The sequence below is a fragment of the Prionailurus viverrinus genome, chromosome B4 (genome assembly GCF_022837055.1).
Source record: "Prionailurus viverrinus isolate Anna chromosome B4, UM_Priviv_1.0, whole genome shotgun sequence".
In the NCBI taxonomy this organism is placed as follows: domain Eukaryota; kingdom Metazoa; phylum Chordata; class Mammalia; order Carnivora; family Felidae; genus Prionailurus; species Prionailurus viverrinus.
The window spans coordinates 101,678,829-101,705,851 of NC_062567.1; the positions used below are offsets into that span (position 1 = coordinate 101,678,829).

General features: G+C 35.9%; 1 protein-coding gene across 10 annotated transcripts in view; it reads right to left on the minus strand.

Annotated features, from left to right (window-relative positions):
- The window catches only part of PPFIA2 (PTPRF interacting protein alpha 2), a 477,511-nt gene that overhangs the window by 121,083 nt on the left and 329,405 nt on the right, over positions 1–27,023 (minus strand). For all 10 annotated transcript variants that reach the window (XR_007154244.1, XM_047868603.1, XM_047868602.1 and 7 more), the window contains one exon: positions 2,698–2,919. Coding sequence is in view for 9 of the 10 variants with exons in the window: in XM_047868603.1 (XP_047724559.1) it covers positions 2,698–2,919 (222 nt within the window). In the remaining variant the exon portion in view is untranslated. The remainder of the gene's footprint in view (positions 1–2,697; positions 2,920–27,023) is intronic.

Sequence of the window (27,023 nt, forward strand, 5' to 3'; positions counted from 1 at the left end):
CCTGAGCTGAAGTTGGATGCTTAACTGACTGAGCTACCCAGGTGCCCCAAGAATAGTTACATTTTAAAAGAATTCCACATGAAAGCAGAGTACCTTACCTATTCGAAGAGATTTCCTCATTAAAAAAAAAAACAAAACACCTGGCATCAGATGATTGCTATTTTCCATCTGAATTAGCTTTTTGTCACCTACACCTGAAGACGATTAGAATTAAGGAATTATTTTTACATAGTCAATAAGAAAGGGGGGGCTGGAGATACTGGGCTCTACCTGTGACACTGCATTAAATAAACATGAAGAGAGGAAGCAAGAGAGGAGTGCTAAATGAAAGGAAAATTGCTAAATCTCTGGGACTAAGAGAATGAAGAAACCGGGATAAGCAAGGCCTCAACAAATAGCTTTACAGCCAGAAATTGTAGTGTTTCTTAACAGTGATATAGAAGAGTGGCAAACCTTCAGCTAAGGAGTGAAAATGACAGACGTGTCTTTGAACGATCAATTCATATAAAGAAGTAGAGAGCACAGTATCATCATTTGCATGGTAGCAGAGCAACCTGCCACTTCATGGATCATCTACATTTTTTCTGAGATAGTAGGTATTGTTCTAACCCACATTCTCATCTCATCCGTGCCTTTTGACATTTACATCAAACACCTATAAATATCCATTCTTTCAACAAAGTTTTCTTGAATGCCTATTATAAGCTCAATAGTTGTGTTGGTGATTAGAATAGAGAAGTGAACAAAACACAACAAAACAAAACTCCCAGCCATTATGAATCTTTATGTATAGGGGAGAGGGAGGTATATGACAAACAGGTAAATCGGTAAAGTATATATTGTGTCAGATGGCAGTAAATACTGTGAGATAAAACAAAGAAAATGAAAGAAGAGGAAGAGTGTACATGTGCAAATAACAAGGTTAGGGAACACTTCACTGAGAAGAAAACATTTGAGCAAAAGGAAGAGGGAAAAGAAAACCCAACAGAATACGTCTGGCTAATTTAAGAGGCCATCCATCTTAACTGAACAGAGTGGACTAAAATGAAACAGCAAGAGATGAGTTCCCAGAAGTCAGAAAGGTGGTAGTGGAGATTGTACATGGCTCGTAGACCACTGTAAGGACTTGGATTTTCCTGTAAGTAGGACAGGTAGCCATTGAAGCAGAATGGTAACTTGAGCTGACTTAACATTGTAACAGGTCACTCAGGTTGCTATGTTGAGTATAGACTGAAGCGGAAGGAAGACTAGTCACAAGAGTACTGTAATAATTCAGAGAGAGATGGTGGTTGTGTGGAATAAGGAAGAGCCATAAAGATTGTGAGAAGAGGTCACATTATTGATAAGTTTTGAAGTTGGAAATAATGGGTTTATGGCTGAATCATATGCAGTGTGTGAGTGAAACAGGTACCAAGGACAGCTCCAAGGCTTCCGTTCTGAACAATAACGGCATTGAGGACAGGTGGGCTGTGTAAGAAGACAAGAAACTCTGGTTCCTTGGGGGTGGGAGAATAACAGGAAAACACTCTTGAATATATTAATTTTGAGAATATGTTAATTTTACAGGCAACTGGGAAACAGGACACAGGATAAGCCGGAGATATAAACTGGGAGTCATAAGGCAGTAGGTGTTTTTTGGAGCCATTAGACTGCATGAACTTAGCAGGGAAGTGAAAGTAGATTGAGAAGGGAAGACACTACAAGTCTAGGGAGACATTGAGCAAATAAAAGAGCCCGAGATAAGGGCAGGAAGTAAAGACGGATGAAAATCAGAAGCGTATAGGGTGCTATGACCCAACTGAAGACGTACTTCAGGGAGTAATGATTGGATCCAGTGCTGGGTTCAACAACATGGAGGTCAGCAATCTGTTCTCATCAAAGAAGGGGATGTTGGAGGCAAAAGTAAGTAAAATGGGCTCAACAGGGAATGGGAAAAAAATAATTGAATACATGGAGTGGAGTCAACTCCAATAACAATTAGTTAATTATATACAAAAATGTAAATAAGATAAAATATGTAATTCAAACAAATATGTAAAAATGACAAAAGGTGAAAGGTCACCAAATACATTTTTTAACAATTATGAATAATTTTCTTTTTAATTGAATAGAATGAGAAAGTGAAAGGTTCTAAACATTTCACCTTAGTTGGTAAGATGATTGGGCAGTGTTACAAAAAAAATCTCGTATTTTTTGCAGTAACTTTCAAGTACTCTATTAAACAGATGAAGTGATGTTACATCTAAGAAGAACCGAATACATGGAGAAAGAAAGGTGCATACATTCCCAAATATATATTCACACTCACAGACACAACACCAAAATAAGAGGGGGAAAATTTAAAGTAATGATTTTGAGTATTCCCATTTGCTAAGAGTGTAGCACTTTCATTATTCATACCCACATCTAAAGCTATTTAAAATTAGCAGCTTAAATTTTTTAAAAATTCATTAAAAACTATAGAAAGTTTTTACTCTACCCGAGACTTGATATGAAATTCCGTACATATTTAAAGGGTCGATAAGTAAATAAACTATTTTTGTCTTAGTGGACATGTTTCATAACTAATATCATGCATCCCAAATTTTGGCTTTCTGAATAGATGTAAAGATTATATGCCATTAGGGAAGATTTGCAAAAAGCATCTCAGAAGCAGCATTCAGAAAGCAAAGACTGAAACCGTTATGAATCACTTACCTCCCTAATGTCCCTTTGATATTTAGTGTTCATTTCTTCTGTTTTAATGAGATCCTTTCTTGCTGTCTCTGCTTCCTGTTCCACCTCTCCCACTCGGGAAGAGAGTGCTGCTAAACGTTCCTTCATTTGAGCCATTTCATAGTTTTGCTTTTCAAGCAATTCTTGTAGTTCGACTATTTGGCTAGTTTCATCAGTTGAGTCTATAGAACCGTTGGACAAACGCTGCAGGAAAAGAACAAGAAATGGCACTTAGGATTCTCTTCATCTTTAATTTAAAATCCATGAACTTAAAGAAATGAAACTGATGGAGCTTTCACACTGAGAAATAAGAACCCTAACTAGTTTTGAAAAAAAACTAAGTTTTTGAGAAAAGTCTTAATGGACATTAAAATGTAAAGGTAGATCAGTAATTTTCAAACAGGTTAACAGATGCATTTGAACAGATGCAACTTAGCATGAAACACTTGTGTATCCCAAATATTTAACAAATGGCAGTTATTATTTTGTCAATTATATCCAAAGTTTATTGTAAACAATACTTATATAAGCAGCATATTATTAAATGATAAGAAGGAGCACAGAAACTGTGTAATATTTTTTATTTATTTATTTATTTATTTATTTATTTATTTATTTATTTATTTTTGAGAGGGATATCATGCAAGCGGGGGGGGGGGCAAAGAGGGAAGAGCGAATTTTTTTAAAGTTTTTTATTTTGAGAGACAGAGAGCAAGGGAGGGGCAGAGAGAGAGGGAGAGAAGGTGAGAAAGGGAGAGAGAGAATCCCAAGTAGGGCCTGTGTTTTCAGTGCACAGCCTGTCATGGGGCTCGATATCATGAAATGTGAGATTATGATCCAAGCCAAACTCAGGAGCTGGATGCTCCTGACTGAGCCACTCAGGCATCCTGGGAGAGAAAGAATCTCTTTTTTTTTTCAATATATGAAATTTATTGTCAAATTGGAGAAAGAATCTTAAACAAGCTCTCTTCCCAGCACAGAGCCCAACATGGGGCTCGATCTCAGGACCATGAGATCATGACCTGAGTCGAAATCAAGAGTCGGATGCTTAACTAACTGAGCCACTGAGGTGCTCCATATTTTCTATTTTTATTCAAGATCCTGGTGCATTTGCAAGTTTCATTTTCAATGACTCTCAGAGAAAGAACTTACACACATTTTTCTTTTAACGAAGGTTATTCCTGGCGTGAATGTGACCTAGCTAGAATAAAGGTATAGCATAAAAAAAGCCTTGATTTCTATATTGTTAAGAACATAAAAGTCATGAATGCACACAACCCACAGGAAGGAGGCTTAAAAGGATTAAATACTTTGAGACTGATTTCTCCCCTTGCTGCTTAGAAACCAGGCTGACCCATGTCTTCAGAAGTGTGTCCTACAACCTAACTGTACTGGAGAAGTTCTGTGGTGGAGACAGGGCCACAACTGGAGAAATAGCACTAAAAGAAAAAGGGCACAGCCAGGCTGAAATAAGAAAATGATGATGCACTTTGCCTTAACATAAATGCAAATAACAGATGCCCAAATTAAAAGGGCAAATTAAATTTTCCCAAATTAAAACCCAAATTAAAAAAGATAAACATGAAAAAAGAATGAGAAAATGAGAAAAAGCAAAGAAAGTACCATTAATTTTAGTACAGTGCTTGTGTGGAAAACACGAATCTGTGTTAATACAATAGACACATGAGAAAGTATTTGAATGTTACATAAATTTTGCGTTTTCCTTTTTTCAATATATTGAAGTCGAGCTGACCTACAATGTTCCATCAGTTTTAGGTGCACAACATAATGATCCGACGGTTCTGTATGTTATGCTGTGCTCTAAATTTTGTGTTTTCTTATGCACGACTTCATTCCTGAGAATCACTGGTTAAACACAGAATCCCATACCCAGCTGAACTGAGCTGTGTAGGAACACACAAAATGAACTCGTGCACGCTCCTCAGACATCTAATATCGCCTCAGTGTATCTCAGGCTTTGAGTCACACCATCCCCATCGTGTTACAATTTTCTGTCTGATTTCAGATACCCCACTTTCTATCACTTCACAATAATGCACAAACCCCCAAACCCATCTGACATCCATTTCTGCAAGCCAAATTCAGGTCTTCTTCAAGTCCAAGAGCCATATTTACAGTATTTATGCAATTCTTGACTATTTAACGTGTAAAACGGTGCTACAATTTTCATTGGTTTTCTATCTCTTTGTTTTATGCCATTGATAAAGTTGTGACACAAACCCTTCTTCTTCCACAAGCCCTGTGTTTTGCATTGTGCAGTTTTGCAGAGCTCAGAACTCTGAGGGATGCAAATGACACATTAGAGCAGCACTGACTGTAGGAGAAAAGACGGAGAACAGAAAGCGCCACAAAGGCAGTGAGAAAGAGAAAACAGAGAGCAAACAGGGAGCACAGACCAATGGCAAGGGGTGTTTACTAAGTCCAGGAACTAACACATGAAGAAGCAGCCTGGAAAATCTAAATTAAAATAGCAGAAAAGATGGAGTTAATCTTAAAATGGTATCTAAAGATGCCAGATCTACAAACCTAATACCTTGAAGGTATTACTGAACTCTTAAATTGCAGATACTGAACATCTGATAATCTAGTAAAAGAAGGAAGAGATTTTACAAATATGTAGGAATGTCAGAGATGCTGCTGAGATCCAGCAACTCTATTTCCCCGACTGCTGAGATGGCTGCTTGCTGAGGGATCAGAGTCCCTCAGGGTCTTTCCAAAGATCCCTGAGGTGTGCAATGCCACACACAATGAAGAAGTACTGGGAAGCTAATGAAAAACCAACTTTCTAGACAGTTTTTATGGATACAAAATGCAAACACATTGATGGTGACCCTTATACAGGACACAACTATGTGTACATGGAGCTGAGATAAGCCAGTTTATAATCATTAGGCAACAACTGAGAACTGGTTTAGGGAAGAAGGCTAGAGCCAATTGCCAGTCAGTTATGCCCAAATTTGGTATAAATGAGGTATGATATTACAGGTTTTTTTTTCATAATAGGAAATACCTTTGAACTCCGTATACTACTTACAGGTAACTAAGCGATCTTAAGCTTTAATAGAACTTCTACTTCCTCACATTGAGGACTTTCTTTAGTCAACTAAAAAAAAAGGCAATTTTTTAGAAGCTACACAAATCACTAGAAAACAAATTTTTGCTTTGAAAAATGTTTTATGTAACTGGAGAAAATACACTTAGGTTTCTGGAACCCTAAAGAACTTGGGAGAACTGAGACTCACGTAATCACACAGAGCTGATTTGAATTAAAATGCAGAACTTTTCTTTTCAAGTTTATTTATTTTGAGAGAGAGAGAGGGAGAATTAGAGCATGCATGGGGGAGGGGTAGAGACAGAGGAGAGAGAGACTCCCAATTAGGCTCTGTGCTGTCAGCGCAGAGCCTGACTCTGGACTTGATCCCATGATCCGTGAGATCATGACCTGAGCCAAAATTAAGAGTCAGATGCTCAACAGACTGAGCCACCCAGGCACCCCTAAAATGCAGAACTTTTAATTCCCAGTTAAGTTCATCTACCCTTTACCATATTGCCTTTACTCAGAATATAAAGATCAAAAGATACAAATTATGCATGGTATATGGTATAGACAAGTAGCAAGAATGTAGTGTGTATTCATACACACACGTATGCATTCAGTAAATATTTGTTAAGTCAACGGAATCATGTTAATTTTCTAATTAGAAAAATGATTAGTCCAATTCTGTGCACCTGAAGTCCATTAAAATCTTGTTTAAAAATTGCATATTTTGAACGGGCTCAAGGTAAGAAAATTTTAATTAAGTATAAACAGTAATCAGGCAACTAAAAAAAACCACTTAAAATGCTAACCTTTTTAATTCCTTTAGTAACAGATGTATAACATAAGGTCTTTACACTACTTTGAAATTTGGGACTATCCATGGAAAATTTCTGAACTCTCAATTTTTTTTCTGAAGTGTTTTTAAATCTTTTATTTTTTTTTTTTAAATTTAATGTTTTATTTATTTTTGAGAGAGAGAGAGAGACAGAGTATGAATGGGGGAGGGGCAGAGAGAGGGAAACAGAATCCAAAGCAGGCTCCAGGCTCTGAGCTGTCAGCACAGAGCCTGACGCAGGGCTCGAACTCACACACTGTGAGATCATGACCTGAGCCAAAGTCGGACACTTAACCGACTGAGCCACCCAGGTGCCCCTTAAATCTTTTATTTTTTAAAAAATGTGTAACATTTCATGTATTCAAATCACCTTAAATATATTTTATGGTGAGGTTAATATATTTTCTCATAATTCCATAGTAAAAGTTCATTTAAGAACTGTGATTTATATCTTAGAAAAAGAATACATAACTTTTGTTCGAAATCATTTAACAGTGATTTGTAGATTTATCTTTAAAATAAATTGTGGCACTTTAACTGAAATGACCTATTATTGAATTAAAAGAAAACCCAGTGGTTCTTTTAAACAGCTTTATTGAGATAGAATTTATAACCATAAAATTTGCCCATTTACAGCATAAATGGTGTCTAATATACTTAAAGAGTTGTACTATCAACATAATCTAATTTGAGAACATTTCGTCACCCCAAATAGAAACCTCTTGCCCATTAACAATCATTTGCAGCTGACCCCCACCTCCAGCCCTAGGCATGATTTATCTACTGCTGCCACTGTAAATCTGCCTATTTGGTACTTTTCACATAAACTGAATCAGAATAGATAGTCTTTTGTGACTGGCTTTATTCGCTGAACAAAATGTGTTTGAGTTGCATTCATGTTGTAGTATCAGATTTTTTTTGATTGCTGAATACTATTCCATCATGTGGATATAATACATGTTATTTATATATTCATGTGGTAATAGACATTTAGATTGTTTTCACCTTTGGGCTAATGTAAATAATGCTGTTATAAACATCTGTGTACAAGTCTTTGTGTGGACATGTGTTTTATATTCTTGTGGATAGATTCCTAGGAGTAGAAAAGCTGAATCACATGGAAATTCTACATTAACATTTTGAAGTACTATTTCCCCAAATGGCTGCACCACTTTACATTCCCACTGGCAACCGTGTGACTTCCAATTTATCACATTCTCACCAAACCTTGTTATTGCCTTTTTATTATAGCTACTCTAGTGTGTATGAAGTGGTATCTCCTTGTGATTTTGATTTGCATTTTGATTTGCATTTGATTTGATTTGATTTGATTTGATTTTGATTTTGATTTGCACTTCCTAATGGCTAATGATATGGAGCCTCTTTTCACGTCTTTATTGTCAGTTATGTATCTTCTCTGTCTATTCAAATTCTTTACTCATTTACTAATTATTTGTCTTTTTATTAATGAGTTACAATAATTATTTATATATAGATGTGTGTGTGTGTGTGTGTACACACACACACATATACAATTCCTTTATCAGTTATATGATTTCCAAATAGTTCTTCTCAGTCTATAGATTATCTTTTCACTTTGACAGTGCCGTTTGAAATGCAAGTGTTTTTAATTTTAATGAAGTCCAATTTATCATTTTCCCCTTTATACCTTGCACTTTGGTGTTGTATCAAAAAATTATTTCCTAGGGGTGCCTGGGTGGCGCAGTCGGTTAAGCGTCCGACTTCAGCCAGGTCACGATCTCGCGGTCCGTGAGTTCGAGCCCCGCGTCGGGCTCTGGGCTGATGGCTCAGAGCCTGGAGCCTGTTTCCGATTCTGTGTCTCCCTCTCTCTCTGCCCCTCCCCCGTTCATGCTCTGTCTCTCTCTGTCCCAAAAATAAATAAAAAACGTTGAAAAAAAATTAAAAAAAAATAATAAAAAAAAATTATTTCCTAACACAAGGTTATGAAGAGTTTCAATGTTTTTCTCTTAAACATTGTACCAGGAAGAAAGAACTAGGTGTTGGGATTTTGTTAAATGTGCTGATACATTCCTGACATCAAGGAAAGTCTCGTCAAGCAGAGGAATAGCACATAAATAAGCAATTATTAAGTATGACAATGAATGTTATCATAAAGTTTTATGATAAACATCCTAAATATTTATGACATGGGAGCAGAGAGACGATACTATTTGTGATACTCTTTGACTTTGATCTTTAAAGATGAGTAATTACATTTAAAGTAAAATAAGGAGGGTATTTATTTCAGAAAGGTAAAGCATGAGCACAGGTAGGGAGGTAGTTTCTGCAGGGCAATTACAGGTTGTACTGTGTGGAGAGCCAGAGACGAGTGCTGTAGACGAGTGCAAGAGACTGGGAAAAAAGGCCGCCATAGATTAAGATGGCTTTAGCTTTTTGTATGAAATACAATGCACTTTGAGTACTAAATAGAATGACAGAGAGTCATCAAAGGTTTTTGAAGAGGGAAATAACACGTGAAAACCTGCTGTCAAACTGTTCATCTCTCTTCATGACCTGGTAACCTATTTAAAGCCTTAAGTACCAGTAACTTTCTCTTTCCCTTTCCCTTTCTCTTTCCCTCCCCCCATGGCTAGAGTTGATGGATAAAATACAGGATGTCCAGTTATATTTAAATTTCAGATAAACAACGAAAAATTTTTAGAATAAGATATCACATGCAGTATTTGGATTAAGCTTATACTAGAGGAATTGATGATGCAAAGAAAACACTGAGCCCAAATCCAGAATAAGAGCACATCATGTATTTATCTGGCAGAGGAAATAGAAAAATCAAAGGCTGGGAGACACAAGTGGGTTTAGGATTTTCAAGGGGGACCAGTATAGCTAGAATGGAATAGGCTATAGCAAGAAGATGGGAGTGAGCATACATGGGCAGATGATGTTGATTCTTGAGATGCCAGGGGTTCCTGAGTTCATTGTAAGACACTGACTTTTACTATGGGTTAGATGGGCCCCATAGGAAGGTACTGAGCAGAGGAGTGACAGTCTTTTAGAAAAAATTTGTCTGCTTTACCTTGTGACATATTTCAATTAGACCCATTTCTATGACCTCTTTATGTGTCAAGGAACACCTTGTGTGTTCAATCCTCCTTGATGACTCTGAACCCTTAGAAGATGCAGTAGGCAAAGGTCTGTGGGCTCCTACTTCTGGCAGTTGGTATTGTTACAATCTTTGCCATCCTCCACACCAATCCTCACCTGGGATTTGTAGCTGGATTTTCCTGTTCAACACATGATGTCTGGGTCATCTACTCCCACCTGAATTCCTATAATAACCTTCTAACTGGTCTCTTTGTTTCTAACCTTATCCTCTTACTCCTATTTTTTAAAACAGTCAGAGTGGTCCATGGTAATCTTGTTACATGGTAGTCAGATCAAGTCACTCCTCTGCTCAAAACACTCCAGTGGTTTTCCATCCTACCCAGTACAAAAGCAAAAATCTTGTAATAAGCAATAACCACCGCCCCTGACTCCCTACTCCACTGTCCTTCCCTCCATGCCACAGCCTCCCTGACCTCTCTCCTACTATTTTCCCACTGGCTCTCTCAATTCAGCCACACTGGCAACCTCACTGCTCCTCTAATAAGTCCATTACACTCCCACATTGCAGCCTTGCCTTTAGATTGTCCTTTTTTTTTTTAATTTTGTTTTTAATGTTTATTTATTTTTGAGAGAGAGAGAGTCAGAGCATGAGCGGGTGAGGGGCAGAGAGAGAGGGAGACACAGATTCCAAAGCAGGCTCCAGACTCCGAGTTGTCAGCATAGAACCTGATGTGGGGCTCGAACTCACAAACCATGAGATCATGACCTGAGCAAAGCTGGGTGCCCAACTGACTGAGCCACCTAGGTGCCCCTAAATTGTCCTTCTGACTGAAATGTTCTTCCTTAGTGTTCCAAGTGGCTAACAACCTCAACCACTTCAAGGAAGCCGATCCTGACCACCTTATTTAAAATAGAAAACTGCCCTTACCTCCACATCTCAGGACTCCTGATTTTGTGTGTGTGTGTGTGTGTGTGTGTGTGTGTGTGTGTGTGTGTTTATCTACTTTTTCTTTTCTTCAATATCAGCTTCTAACATACTGAATGACTTACTTATTTGTATTTATTGTCTATTGTCTGTTAACCTCTTCCAACTTGCTAGATTGTAAGCTCCAGCCAAGAAAAGAGCCTTTATATGTTTTCTTTTTTGTGTATCACAAGTGCATAGAATGATGCCTGGCATGTGATGGTAATGAGATAGAATTTGGCTGACTGAATAAATGTTTTGATTACTTGTGTCTCTAGTGAACAGAACAGCACCTTCCACAAAAATATATTTGTTAAATGAATGAATGAATGCATGAATGAGTGAAAGAAAATTTCTGGTAATAAGTAAGATGAGTTTTAGGAAAAGCAGTACGGGTTCAAAGAAAAACAAAATACGGAGACAATATTTTCAGCCATCATTGTGCAAAGTTGATGAAAAAATATTTTCATAAAAAGCAAATATAGGGGCACCTGGGTGGCTCAGTTGGTTAAGCGTCTGACTCTTGGTTTCAGCTACAGGTCGTGATCTTGCAGTTGGTGAAATTGAGCCCTGCATTGGGCTCCACACTGACAGCGCAGAGCCTGCTTGGAATTCTTTCCTTCCCTGTCTCTCTGCCTCTCCCTTGCTCACCCTCTCTCTCTTTCAAACCAAATACACCATCTTAAAAATATAAGCAAATAGGAAAGAGAACTTACTCATTTTTCTCCTGTTTTAAAGCAGGAGAATTATCTTTATGGTAGAAAAATCTGAAATAAACTAAAGAAATATTATAAATGTGCATTAAAGTAAATGATATGGTAGAAATATACAGCCTACATCTAACACCAAATGAAGCGAATGAAGCTGAAGCCCCAGATGTCCTACCATGTCATGGCCATAGTGCTTCTAAAGTTAATCCTGAGATAAAGCCAGAAATATAAACATGTTCTTCCATTTTCTATCAGGTAAATACTAGAAATATGTCTCTCTTTGTATTTGATAATCTTCAACAAAATGACTTCACCATTAATATGTTTTCCTTCCTACTTCTGGCTTTAATATTGAGTTAAAAAATAGTATAACATATGAAAAAAAAAACCAGTTGTCTTGTTAAATTACTAATTGCCCATTTTCATTCTTCATTTTATCTTGGTTTAATGGTTGTTCCTTATTTTGAGCATATTTTAGTGACTACATAGTGCTCCTCTACCCCACTAAAGAATAGTAGTTTAGGAAACATAATAGTGAATAATTTTCACATTTCTTTTAAATGGTAAAATAATGCCTGTTGAATGTACAGAACAGAGGGCATTTAAAGTGCTATATTAGTATAACAATAATTAAGTTCCCCTTGGACAGTTTTTTTGTTTTGTTTTTTTGTTTTGTTTTTTAAGAGAGAGAGAGAATAAGAGTGCAAGCAAGTGGGGAAGGGGTACAGGGAAAGAGAAAGAGAATCTTAAGCAGGTCCCATGCCCAGAGCAGAGTCTGACACAGGACACAATCTCACGACCATGAGATCATGACTTGAGCCAAAATCAAGAGTCATACAGTTAACCAACTGAGCCACCCAGGTGCCCCTTTATAAGATCTCTGAGATGGATGGACACTGACTATGCAGAACAAAATACTTGCTTGACCTCTGCCTACACCAAGAAGCCATTATTTTTGAGAGCTGATACCTTTTCCTCAGATTTATTGAGATATACTTGATATGTAACACTTTGTAACTTTAAGATGTACAACATGATAATCATTACATGTAAATGTCATGAAATGATCACAATAAGGTTAGCTAACACACATCCATCATCTCATGTAGTTACCATTTCTTTTCTGTAGTGACAACAGTTAAGACCTACTCTTAGCAACTTTCAAATATGTAATATAGTACTCTTAACTATAGTCGCCATGGTAGCTGATAATTTAATCTTATTATGAACATTATTTCCACATGTGATTTGCACATTTTGACACCTCTTTTCTAATGTTTTTCATGCCTAACACATAAGTCCTTGATTCTCTCCTAATGAATTTCAAGTAAATCTCTTTCTCTTATGCATTTTATTTCTTATGGTTTATTAATCTCTCTAGAGAAAATAAAAAAGGTGGGGCCAAAGAGTAGAAAGTAGGAATTTATTTTACTATCAGTTAAATCCAGATATTAAAGACACAGATACACTTAATACTTAGCATTGAAGGGGTCACACCAAGCCCTTCCATTCCATTTTTGAAAATAGTTCTATGAATATTATGGTTAGAAATAAATTATTGTTTGGTCAGAAAAATACACTAAGATTTGCAATCATTAACATAAGCAATCTATTTCTAATAATTCTGTGGAGGATTGGGGAGAATCTATAAAATGGCAAAGTCTTATAAGATATATTTCACTCTGTGAGAGGAAAAATACAGTATTATTGAAATATAGAGCCAAAAATAATGAAATAACACAAATCTAGAGGAAAAGCATTAATAAGCACAAAAATAATAGAGAAAAAAAACCTAGAACCAGTTCACTGGAAATTTCCTAAGTGAGTCAGCAATGTTGGGGTGAAAAAAAATGTATATAACAGAAAAAAGACTGAATCAATCAGGGATTCCATGGGCTGTTAGTGAAGTCTCTTTGTGACCTCTATGAGTAAATCCTAGACCAAGCATTGACTCAAGGAGGGACTTTGGAAGACTTCAGCCAATCTGATGTCCCAGTAAATATTTCCTTTCATTCCAAGAGACCATTATACTCTTCATTTTACTTTAAATCCGCAAATTTGGATTTGCCTCCAAATCCTCAATAGGATTGTATCTTTCATTAGAATAATGACAACTAATAATAATAGCTATCATTTACTGAGTACTTACTTTCCCTGACATATTCATAAGATGTCTGGCTCTATGCATGGGTTTCTAATAATTATTCTACTTCACTAATACTTGTTAAGTTCTGACGATGTGTTAGGCACTGTTACAGAGCATGACATGCCTAAACCCTATAAGGAACTATTGTATACAGAAAAGGAAACTGAAGCAAGGAACACAGGTATTTTGCTTACGGTCACACTACTAAAAAGTGATGAGGTTCAAACATGAGCATAGGTATTCCAGTGTCATATTTCTAGGAATTTTTTTCCTTTCTCCTCTCTCTCTTCTTTTATTCTTTCTTTCTTTCATTCTCTCACTTTCTCACTCTCTCTGCTTACTTTTGTTTCTTTACTCTTTTATTTACAAATTTATTCAATCTCTACTTGTTATTTCATTTATCCATTCATTCAATCACTAAAACTCTGTTTAGCCTTTACCATATGCCAGAGAGTAGGTTGGGGGCTCAGAATATGAGGATTCCTACCTGAGTGTAACATAATATAGGAAAAAAGAGTAAACCAAATCAAGCAACTAAACAATTAACAAAATTCATAGGGACCAAAAAGTATTTAAGCATTGAGGAGTCCAAATGCTTCACAGCTATGATTCTGGGCATTTTGTGTCAGCCTAGACTGTTTCTGTTAATTTCCATACTGCTTTTTAACTCCCAGAAATCAGACCTGAACTCAGATTTCAAATCTTCCCCTATATGTACACACATTTTGTCTTTGTTCTGAAATTCTCCAGCACAGAATTCACAGCTATTATTTCCAATTCCACATTGACTCTTTAAATCTGTTTAATCATATGTAAACCATCTATTTATAAACCTTACAAATCTAGAACCTAGAATAAAGCAGACATAATATCTGTACTCCATATCAGTTATTCTCAACCACGACCACACATTAGAAACTTTGGGAGGGTTGAATAAAAATATAAAGTGAATTCCACTCTAAATGTGATACACATAAGGCTCCTAGAAGAAAACACAGGCAGGAATTTCTTTGATATTGGCTGTAGGAATACTTTATGAGATATGTCTCTTCAGACAAGGGAAACAAAAGCAAAATTAAAGTATTGGGACTACATCAAACTAAAAGGCTTTGCACGGTGAAGGAAACCATAAATAAAACAAAAAGGCAACCTACTGAATGGGAGAAGATATTTGCAAATGACATATCAGATAAGGGGTTAATATCCAAAATATTTAAAGAACTTATATAACTCAACATTAAAAATACAAACCATCCAATTAAAAAAATGGGCAGAGGATATGAATAGACATGTTTCCAAAGAAGACACACAGATGGTCAACAGACACATGAAAAGATGCTCAACATCACTAATCATCAGAAAAATGCAACTCAAAACCACAATGAGATATCACCTTACATGTGTCAGAATGGCTAAACTGAAAAACACAAGACAGAACAAGTGTTGGTGAGAAAGTGGAGAAGGAACCCTCACACACTACTGGTGAGAGCATGAATTGGTACAGCTACTGTGGAAAACAGTATGGAGGTTTCTCAAAAAGTTAAAAATAGAATTACCATGTAATTCACTAATTCTACTACTGGATATTTACCCAAAGAAAATAAAAACACTATTGCAAAAAGATATATGCACCCCTATATTTATTGCAGCATTATTTACAATAGCCAAAATATGGAAGCAGTCCAAGTGTCCATCCATAGATGAATGGATAAAGAAGATGTGGTATATACATAAATATATATTTATGTATATATATGTATACACACACACACACACACATATGTATAATGGTATAATACTCAGACATAAAAAAGAATGACATCTTGCCATTTTCCAACAGCATGGATGGACCGAGAGGGTATAATGCTAAGTGAAATAAGTCAGGCAGAGAAAGACAAATACCATATGATTTCACTCATATGTAGAATTTAAGAAACAAATGAACAAATAAAGAATAAAAAAAGAGACAACAATCAGACTCTTAAATACAGAGAACAAACTGGTGGTTGCAGGAGGGGAGGTGGATGAAGGGAGGAGTGAAACAGATAAAGGAGATCAAAAGTACACCTAACTGGATGAACACTGAGTAATGTAGAAAATTGTTCAGTCATTATATACATTTGAAGCTAATATAACACTGTATGTTAATTATACTTCAATTAAAAAAATGATCCCACTCTAAACCATATCCAATAGTGGAGTCCGGGTATACAATTGTTTTTAAATCTCCCTAAGTAATTGTAATGTTAATTGTGTTAAGAACCATTGATCCATATTATCCAGGTACTTTACTAATTACTGTATCCAATTTAGTCATCAAACCTAAAAAATTGGCATAAAGAGGGAAAGAATTTAAAGTAATAACATAATGACTGGTGAAATGAATGTAATAAAAGATGTAATAATAGATCTGAGAAATTAGTGTTCTTTATTGTAGTATCAACAAATTGCTTTAAAACATATTTAATGGTTCAAATGGAAAGATGTGACTATCTCTTATTTTTGAAAGATGGAAAGAAATAAACCTCTATACAGAGTTGACTGAAAATTGCCCTACTTGGAAAATTTCTAGATCAGATGATTTCTTATAGTTACTTCCCCATTAATGATTTTATTATTCCACATTGAGAATTACAAAGTTATTATGATACCATAAATTCCTAGAAATTTTATTTAGTTAGAATATCTAGCTGATGGACTTTCACTTGTCAGTTCTTTAATGTGGTCAATCATTTCATTAATAACTATAAAATATATTTATTATTTTCTCAGACGTTTAAGTCATTCTTAATTTCCACCAAATTTAAAAGCAAGGATATTTTAATCTGAGGAATATCTGTTACTTTGAAGTTCTAATATTTTCATAATGTTTAAAGTAGAATATAATTTATTCACTATATCTGGTAAATGTAGCTTGATAGAAATATACTTCATTCTGTAGTGTCTTGAATCTAGATGAAACATGAAGAATTTGTATTCAATAGTCCCATGATTGATATTAATAATACTCAGAAATGTAAAGAGTAGTTATTTCCCATATTACCACATGAAATAAACATAGCGAATGATTAATGTGGAAAAACATTCATCTATAAAATTCTTAAATGTTCTAAAAAAAGAAGATATAAGGAGGTATATGTATAGCGGAGAATTTTTGGTTTTTGTTTTTCATTTTTGCTTATAACTGAAAATCTTGAATTCCTTCTTTGTTTAGCTATAGAATAAAGAAGTAACATTGGAGAAAATCTTTTTTCTTCTAGGAAGAATCACTCAGCACTCCTTTTAGATATGTAAATATAAGGCTAGTAGGCACCCCTGCCCTAGAAGAATATTTAATGAAACCTTGACAAACTCTCTTCCAGTGTTTCTTGATATAAGAGAGGATAGCAGGAGGGTAATTTGCATAATTACTAGGAAACCTCAGGGGAGAAAGGAAAAACAAGACTTCTTTCCTTTCAGTTTTGAAGTTCAGAGTTATTCCAAATTATCCTACAAACTAAGACAATTGACTGAATCATTATAGTTTCCAAGAGCTAGTGAAAAGAATGTAGGAAGTGGGAGTAGGCACTGGGACCTGAGTCCAATATCCAACAACAGTCATGGTTCCAGCTCAGTGGGTAGCTGGCTCTGGAGGACATTCCTGACTCAGTCATCTTGATGAGTTTGGTAGCCTAACTGTGAAACTAAGGCCTCAAGGTGGTATAACTTGAAGAAGGGGGAATCCTCACTGAAGAACCACTCTGCCATGGGATGTCACTACTCCTGGAGGAACTTCTCACCAGGCCAGTGACTGATACGGAAGGATTTCACTTAGCCTGTATGTCAGTGGGCTATTGCAATGGTACATGGATGACATTTGACTTTGAGGAGCCACCTATTTTTAAAAGTGATAATTTGAAAACTCAAAAGAGGCAATGGCAATTAAAAAAAATTGTTGCTCACTTGTTACCTTATCACATTTTCTAGTTCTCTTTTTACAAAATGTTAAAAAAAAATGCTTCTTTTGACCTGATTAAGTTTTAGAGGTTCTTAGATAATTCAGGCAGAGCAAGAATGGTCTCAAGAGAGAGCTACCAGGTTTACTGTTCATTGGGTCACATGAGTCCTCTTGTATTTAAGTTAAATAGTCAAAAGAGGGCTCAACTTATTTGTAGCCCAATCAGATCATAACTGTTATATATGTAAAGAACTAATAATGGACATAAGAATAATAAATGTGAATCAAACACTTTTAAGTTTTTAAATTTAAAATTTCTATGTTTTTACATTAAAAACTTTTTTTTAATTTAAAATTTAATTTCTGTTAGAGAAGAATGCAGATGGTTAAAAAACAAACACTTAATCCCCAGGTTAAAAAAAAAAAACAGTTTACCATTGGAATACCTATCAATGAAATTCATCACTCTAAGAGATGTCTTAGTCTTGATAATAATTCTTAGAAAACTTGTAATAGAAGAGCAAATCCAAATCTGAAAAATGGTTACTATGGAAAGCATCATAATTAATGTTACCATTACAGTCTAGATCATTATAAAGTTGCATAAAACGTGACTTTATAAAATCAAGTATACCATTCTGACCCATGCTACTCTTTGGTGTACTGAAGTCTTAAACATTGTATTGAACATTGAAGTCTTGGGCAATATATTAGAAATAAAGAAATAAAAATTGGGAGGGAAGAGAAAAAAGAATAAAATACTTCTAAATTTCTTGAACTCTTAGAAAAGTCTAAGACCACAACATACTCTTGAAATCAATATGTCAGACAGCTTTTTTAAAAAAAATTTAACTTTTATTCATTTTTGAGAGAGAGAGAGAGAGAGAGAGAGAGAGAGAGAGAGAGAGAGACGGAGTGTGAATGGGGGAGGGGCAGAGAGAGAGGGAGACACAGAATCTGAAACAGGCTGTAGGTTCTGAGTCGTCAGCACAGAGCCCAACATGGGGCTCAAACCACAAACTGTGAGATCATGACCTGAGCTGAAGTCAGATGCTTAACCGACTGAGCCACCCAGGTGCCCCAATACGTTAGCAAGTTTGATGGATGTCATATCAATATTGAAAAATCAATAGATCTTTTCATGCCAGTATTAATTTATTAGAAAAAATATGAAAATAATCAAAATAGCAACAAAACTATAGATGTCTAGAAACAAATAACAATCTTCAAGACCTCTATGCGACAGATTAACAATTTTATTGAAGAGCATAAAATAATTCATAAAAAAATGGAGACAGAAGGCATGTTACAGATGGCAAGACAGCACATCATAGAGGTGATTATTCTCCCCAAATTAATATATTAACTTAAGTAATTCCAAAATAATCTCCCCAGGGGTTTTAAATGGGATCTGAAAAGTAGATATTATAATTAAGCTCTAAGAATTAAGATTTAAAAACTAACAATAGTTCAAATAGCATGGTATTCATTTATTTATGTACTGAACATATACTTATTAAGAGCTTACCATGTGCCAGGAGCTGTTCTAGACACCTGAGCCTCATAATGAATAAAACAAAGATCCTAACCTTCATGAAGCTTATTCTTTAGCTGGAGTAACAGACAATAGAATACAGACAACATAAATAAATAAATTACATGCCATTTAGAATATGTTATGGCATTTGAACAAAGGCTTGATGGAGGTGACAGAAACAGCCATGTAGATATCTTGAAGAAGGTCATTCTAGGCAGAAGAAAGAGCAAGTCAACAGGAGGCCAGTGCAGCTGGAGTGGAGACAGAGGTCAAGGTCAGGAGACCAAAGAGGAAAAAAAAAGGCAAATCATTTAAAGCCTTGTATAAATGGGAAGCATTTGCAGACTTTTGAGCAGACTGAGATGTTGAAAATAGACCGTGAAGGCTGCACTGGAGAAGAAGAGAGACGGGGCAGGGAATAATTACAATAATTCCGGTGACCGATGATTGGAAGTGGTTCAGAGTGGAGAGATTAATAGAGATGATGAGAAGTGGACAGATTCTAGGTATAATTTGAAAGCAGGGCAAATCTACTTCTTTACAGTTTGATGTGGGGTGTGAGACATAGGGAGGACTTGAGGGTGACTCAATATTTTTCAACTTGAGCAACTGGAAAGGCAAAGTTTCCATGATTTGAGATGGAAAAGATGCAATTTGTTTGGGTGGGGGGATACAAGAGGTGGGTTTTTGACATTTTAAGTGTGCAATATCTTTTAGATGAACAAGTGGCAATGTTGAATAGGCCGCTGGATAAATGTTTGGTTGTAGAGTCCGAACTACAGGTAAAGATTTGTAAACTATCAGCATATGGATACTAGTTAAGACTGACTGGCAATCATTGAGAGAAGAAATGGAGGACTGAGCCCTGGATCACATCAAGAAGTCCGAAAGAAGAATATGGTCCAACAAGATAGGAGACTGTGACGGAGCCACTGGTGAAGTAAGAGAAAAACAAAAATAGTGTGGTTTCCTGTAATGCAAGTTAAAAAAAAAAAAAAAAGGAATCAAGGAGGAGTGATCTACTATGACATCAACTACAACAAAGGTTGAGAATTGGCCTTTGTATTTACCAATATAAAATTAGTGGTGATGGTAACAGGAGACATTTCTGTGGAATGGTGGGGCAAACACTCTATTGGAACAGATTTATAAAAAATGCAAAGAAAGCAATCGGGGAAAGTGAGCCGACAACCCTGTTGAAGAGCTTTGTGGCAAAAGGGAGCCAAAAATAGAGAAATAGCTGATTGTAGAAGTCAGGTGAAGAGAGAAATTTTTTTTTTTGAGTTGCAAGAAGTTTCTTTGTTCTAGGAATGGGATAAAGAAGAAAAATGACAAAAGAGAGAGAGACCAGTAAGAATTGCCGGAGAAGTATAATTGACTAGGTGATTGCTGAAGACACCAACATAGGAGGTAACAAAGTTTTCTTTGTCTAAGGTTTATTTTTGAATTTTTTAAAGATTCATGCTCGTCTAATAAGCTCTTTCATCCTCTTAGACACGTGGGCAAATTTAAGTAAACACTCTTGCTCAAAGTAAATACTCTTATATTTAGAAATCCATGAAATCAGGTAGTTGACATGTTGCCTTTCTTCACTCTTGTTCATTTTTAATATGTGCATGCTTGTTATACTATTTCCATCCACTCCTCCTATTGATAAGCTATAGGACTTTGAGCCAGTAATTCCTGCTCTGTAAACCTCACAGGGTTATTACAGGGATCAAATAAAACAACTGCGTAAAAGCACTTTTGGAAAGCTGTGAAGAGCTTTATACAAGTTATTTATCTTGTTCATACTTGGGATGTAGCCTTTGCTAATAATATTTCCAGACAGGTTTGAAGAATAGTTTGCCTATCTTTAAAAGGCCAGAGGGGTGCCTGGGTGGCTCAGTCAGTTAAGCATCCAACTTCGGCTCAGGTCATGATCTCAGTCCATGGGTTCGAGTCCCATGTTGGGGCTCTATGCTGACAGCTCAGAGCCTGGAGCCTGCTTCGGATTCCATGTCTCCCCCTCTTTCTGCCCCTCCCCTGCTCATGCTCTGTCTCTCCCTGTCTCTCAATAATAAACATTAAAAAAAATTAAAAGGCCAGAGCCAGCATTAAGAAATATTCTTCAGAACACTCATCCTGGCATGTGTAATTTCCCTGCAGATAAAGGGAATTTCTGGTCATATAAATTTTGGAAAAACTGAATACTGTTCCCCTTGGAACTTGATAATATTAAAAAAAATAAAAAAATTCTAATGAGTACTACAGTAAAGGTGTCAATTCAAAAATATACAGCACAATATGTCCTAATATTCTTGTCCTAGGAAATCTCTTTTTAGGGGAGTGGGTTCTGTAAAACACCCATCAAATTCCTGGCAAACTAGTGCTTTATGAGAATTTTAAGATGGGTAAACTCCACAAAAATGAAAAATAAAAGCAGAATCAATTGCAGAGTGTCTGAATAATAGACTTAAACATTTTCCTGGATTGGCTTGGCAGATCAGAGAAGACAATACACAGGGAAGGAAAAACACTGGTTCTTCTCTATATCACTTTAAGGGAGCAAATTCATGGCATAAAATTTAAATTATATCAATAAAATAGAGATAAATGAACACACTCTCTGTCAAGGTCTGTGAATCAGCCTTTTAAAATCTTAAGATCTCTGACTTTAGCAAAGGTGTGTTTATTCTTCTGTCCTCAGATCTAGACAGATAACATAAAGGATACTGAATCTGCTTATAGAGATAAACAAGTCAATTCCCTTTCTCTTCCCATTTAGTAAGGGTGTAGTTAAAGCACAAAAACCCAGTCACTGAAATCAGAAAGAGATTTATTTTGAGCTTAATGAGTCCCCACACAACATTAGAACATTTTTCTTATTCTTGCCACTGCATAGAGAAGATGCCTAACTTGTGGTCATAAGCTTTCTCTCCAATTCGGCTCCTATAAAATTGATATGGGATAACTTCATGTACATACGAATGAACCATGGAACATCCCACACTTGCCTCTGCTGGGCCCTTTCCTAGCCACAGACCTCTAAGCCACTCAGCCACAGGTATCTACAGACCTTTTCTTTCTTGAGAGGTGTGCCAACTCCAAGATGGCAAATTCATAAATTCCATCCTTTTGTTTGGTTTTACTGCTTGAAAACTCAGTTGAAGAATGAAAGAGACGTGTACACACTATTATCATGTTACTATGAGGAATTAGATCACAATATATGGGATTCATGCACAGAAAATATTCTGTTAGGGCTATTCAGATGTAAATAAATCCAATTATTGTGCATAATAGAACACAATAGCATGATGAAATAAAATCCTTCTGTCATCATTGAGGATCATGCTGCTAATATAGCTTTATGAACTTTTCCTAAATGCCTATTTTTTTGTCATTGGTAGTTCAGTCTGAAACATAGCATGCATTGCTAGAAATCCACAAAACCCTTAATTTTGGTAAAGGCACATGCCGTATTTCAATTTTTATAACACATTAGCTCAGTGTCCTTCATGACCAAGGTTCTACAATGCAAGTATTACACATGCAGTTACTAGATCTGATCTGAGGATTATTCTTGCCACTGGTTCTTCATTTTGATCTGTAAATTTTTTGGCTTAAATGCTCCTGCCTATCTGGCAGGAACTAAAGAACTGAAAAAAAATGCAAACAAAAACCCATTCCTGAGTTTGCATTTACACAGCTTTTACATTTACATATCACTGTTGCTTAAATTGCTATGTTACATTTTATTTTAATTTAAAAACAGTCAGGAAGTAATGTCAGATTTTAAGAGAGAATAACAGAGCAACAGTTTTGAAAAGGGAAGATGCAGCTTGGATCATCCAGAGTACCTAGGTTCAAAGTGAGGATGACAAGGGAAGGAAGAAGCTTCAGAGGGTAGCAGATAGCCACCAGCCTGGAAAGGGTCTCACACGTCCAGATATGCCTCAGGTGTTGGATGGTCACTGATAAATCAGCCACCTCCTTCACTCTAACCTCTGTGAAGAACTAAAGTTTCAGTCACTGATGAATAAGAAGTAACAAGATGTATGGCCCATAGTAAAATGTAACTATTGTTTGGTGAGACTTTACTTTCAGTTTTACACATACAGGCAAACAGATGTAATACATATATTACAGAGTAAAACGTTGAAATTAAATTGTATTTCTTACAGCGTGTAGTAGACGGGTAGATCCCTAGTATTTGTGGGGCCCGGGGCAAAACAACAAAGCGCGGTCCATATACCATAAATCTAAATATTGAACAATTATAAATCAAGTTAGCAAACTGTCAAGTAAAAATATAACCTATTATGTTTCATGAAAATATACCTTTCACAATGACTGTTGGACCAGATTCTAAACAATAATTCTCAGTCTCCTGGAAGTTCTACACCAAGACTTAGCCAGATATGATCCCTGAACTACAGCCTGCTCCCCTTCTCTTCCTGGTTTCATCTCCTTCCAGAACACTGATCTGTTTTTGCCTGAATGGATCCCTTAGCCAACACTTTCAAATTTTGTGTAACCCCAGCAAACAGGCTTCCTCGGCCACTCCTTCAGTCTAGGAATGAGTGCATGAGAATGCAGGCCGACTATAGACATTGCTTCTGGGAAGAAGTCACTAAAGGCCCTGGAGGCAGGCTAAGGTCCCTTTGGTCAGAAAGTCCTGGCTATCAAGTACCAGGCATGTGGTCAAGAAGGGGTGGTGGTGTGGCTTACAGGTGTGCAATTTCCCCTGGCCCCGTAAACTTCTCATCCTGCAGAGGGGCACAGAGGGCCACAGCAAGGCCCACTAAATCACGGTCCCCTCTTGCCTCGGTTTAAGAGCCATACTTGGAGTGATCAAAACTGGTGAATGCCATTGCCTCGGAGGAAGGATCTGTTCAGAGTAAAAAAATAACCGGGAGAAGTTGAGGGAATGATGAAAAAAAAAATTCTTTTAAAACACACTCTTGAATAGAATAAAATAATCAACTCTAAAAAACAAATGAGTATGTGTAATAATAAAGGAAGAAAAGATCAGAAAAAAGTTTGGGTTAGAATGATTTTTTTTGAAAATCAACAGTAATACTTAAAGAAATCATGCTGGCATATGGGAAGAAATGTGAAGGCATAATATTGTCTGGAGGTGAGAAGACCAGGGTTGTGGCCCTCCTCTGGACAAATAAGTCATTTAATCTTTCTGAGTAAGCTTCAATTTCATTATTGGTAAAATTAAGAAAAGGAACATCTCTATCTACTTCAGAAGTCTGATGTGTGAGAAAATGACAAATGGATATAAAATTGTAGTGCAAACGATTTTTTAAAAAGGTATCTAATCAAGATGCTTCTAAGTTAAAACACTTCTATATCTTCCCATTGCTCTGAGAATAAACTTGGGCTCCTTGCCACAGCCTAGGAGAACTTACATGATCTGGCCCTGTTCACTGCTCAGTCCTGTTTCCTGCTGCTCTCTCCCCTGACCCCTAGGCTTCAGTCACCCTGTCATCCTTCCTTCCCAAGAATGTGCCAAAGAAGCTCTTTCCCACCCTTGGTGCATTTGCCCTTAGGATTTCCTTTGCCTCAAAAACTCTAATGGCATAGAGTTCTCCATATGGTTGAATCCCTGTCCTCTTTCAGGTTTCAGTTCAAACCGTACCTTCTAAAAAAAATCCTTCCGTGCCATGTCTATTTAACATCTCCCCACCCACTTTGTACCTGCCCCTTCAGCACATCAGTCCCTCTGACATACAACTTGTTTATTGCCTGTGCCTTTATCTGCCTTGTTCATTACCACGGTCCAACCACCTAGACCAGGACCTATATCCTAGCACTATCAATAAAGTTGTCACTGAATATTTATTGAAAAATGAATGAAAACACAGGATTAACAGATAATATAACCACACCATTTATTGCTTGTAATCAATGTGCCAAGAGTTTTTTATTCATAGTCAGTGTCTCTACTCTTTACAACAAAGCTGTAAGCTGGGTATGACTATTTACTGGTAAGTGATGTTCAGGGAGGTAAAAGTGTAAGGTCACACAGCTAGTAATTGGCAGAGATGGAATTTGAATCCAGGTGTACTGACAACAAACAAATCACTACTCCATGCTGCCTCTCTACCACCTCCCATCACAATTAATTTATTTTCCTTCAAACTCTAAGATCATTTTTGACACTACTCATTTATCATGTTTTGCAACAGTAATTTGGGCATGCTTATTTTTCTCTCTAGTTTCGCAGCAAATTTAGTACCAGAGACTATGTCTTCTGAACCTCTACCAGTGTCTAACAGTCTGGTTATCCATATCACTTAGCAAATTCTGCAGCTGCAAAAAATAATTGGAATTTCAGAATATATACGTCAGGAGCATTGTTAACTCCTTTACAAGAGCAGTGTGTTTACTGCAAAAATTTCACAAATTCATTCCCTTCTAGAAAGCAACAGGAGTAAAGTTACTGAGCCCAGTTCTGAACTTATTATTAATGAGGTAAAACTTAGTATTCTGAACATTTTTATTACCCTTTGAGTATGTTCTTCTAGAACTGATTAAATTTATGTCCCACAGAGACATTTAAACTAATTCCAGTTAAGCTTATTTCTTTCTTTTAATTTTTTGTTTTTAAAATGTTGACAATAATTACACAGCTTTTCTGTGAGTAATAAGGCCTGTTACAGACTGTGCTTTTATGAGACTATTTTTATCAACTATTTTGTCAACAGAGTTCTCAAACCACTGACATAAAACAACTGTTGGCTAATTTACTACCCTAAACAAGGGGTAATCCTTGTGACTAGGATTCACAAGTCATTTTCTAACAGCTCCGTAGTATCTAACAATAGTTTTGTGTATTTCTCCCCAACAACCATTTTGTAATTTATACACTAATACTACAGTCATGCTATACTGATAATCGCATAGATACTACCCAAAATAATATTTTTTTGTTTGAATATACTTTTTTAAACAATTCCCAACAAAAAATTAAGTGGTAGGATTTAAATTACAATCTTTTAACACTTGTTATTCAATGCTATTGATAAGCTTTAAATAATCACGTTATAGAGGATAATAAAGGAAAGATGCTTTATAATGTTTATTGAAGTTAGGAGTATTTATATAAGGATGATAACTGTAATGATTAGGATATCATTTAATATTTTACCTATAAATGTCAACAGTTAGAATATTGTGGGGAATCTAACAAAGCATGGTGACTATTATCAGCAATATTGTATTAAACACATAAAAGTTGCTGAGAGTAATTCTAAAATGCTCTTAGCACACACACGCACACACACACACACACGGTAACTATGTGAGGTAATGTATATGTTAATTAACCTTATTGTGGTAATTATTTCACAATACATACATATGCTAAATCATCATCTTGTATACCTTAAACTTACACAATGTTATATGTCCGTTATATCTCAATAAAACTGGAAAAAAATGGTGGGCAAAGAAATGTGATATAAATGAATGAATAAATGTAAAACTGATGGTTGCCAGGGGTGAAGGGGTTGGGAAATAGATGAAATAGATGAAGAAAATTAAGACATACAGTCAGTCTTCCAGTTGTAAAATAAACAAGACATGGGGATGTTATGTACAACATACGGAATGTAGTTAATAATATTGTAAAAACTTTGTGTGGAGACAGATGTCACTAGATTTATCATGGTGATCATTTTGTAAGGTATATAAATATCAAATTACTGTGTTATACACCTGAAATTAATATAATATTGTATATCAATCATATTTCAATAAAAAAGAAAAAACCTCAAAATACTTTCTTGTATCATCTCAGGAGAAATATGAATTGAAACAAGTTACTTATTTTCAAATTAGACACACACACACACACACACACACACACACACACACACATATATATGCATGATATATATTTTAGGTTTACATTGGAAGAGGATAGGGGCATGATATTTTAAACAATACTAGTATATCATCATTTCAAAGCATTTGGAAATCACTCTTCCTGCAATTATGGGAAATTGAAAAAAAAAGAATACTAATAATTACAATGTT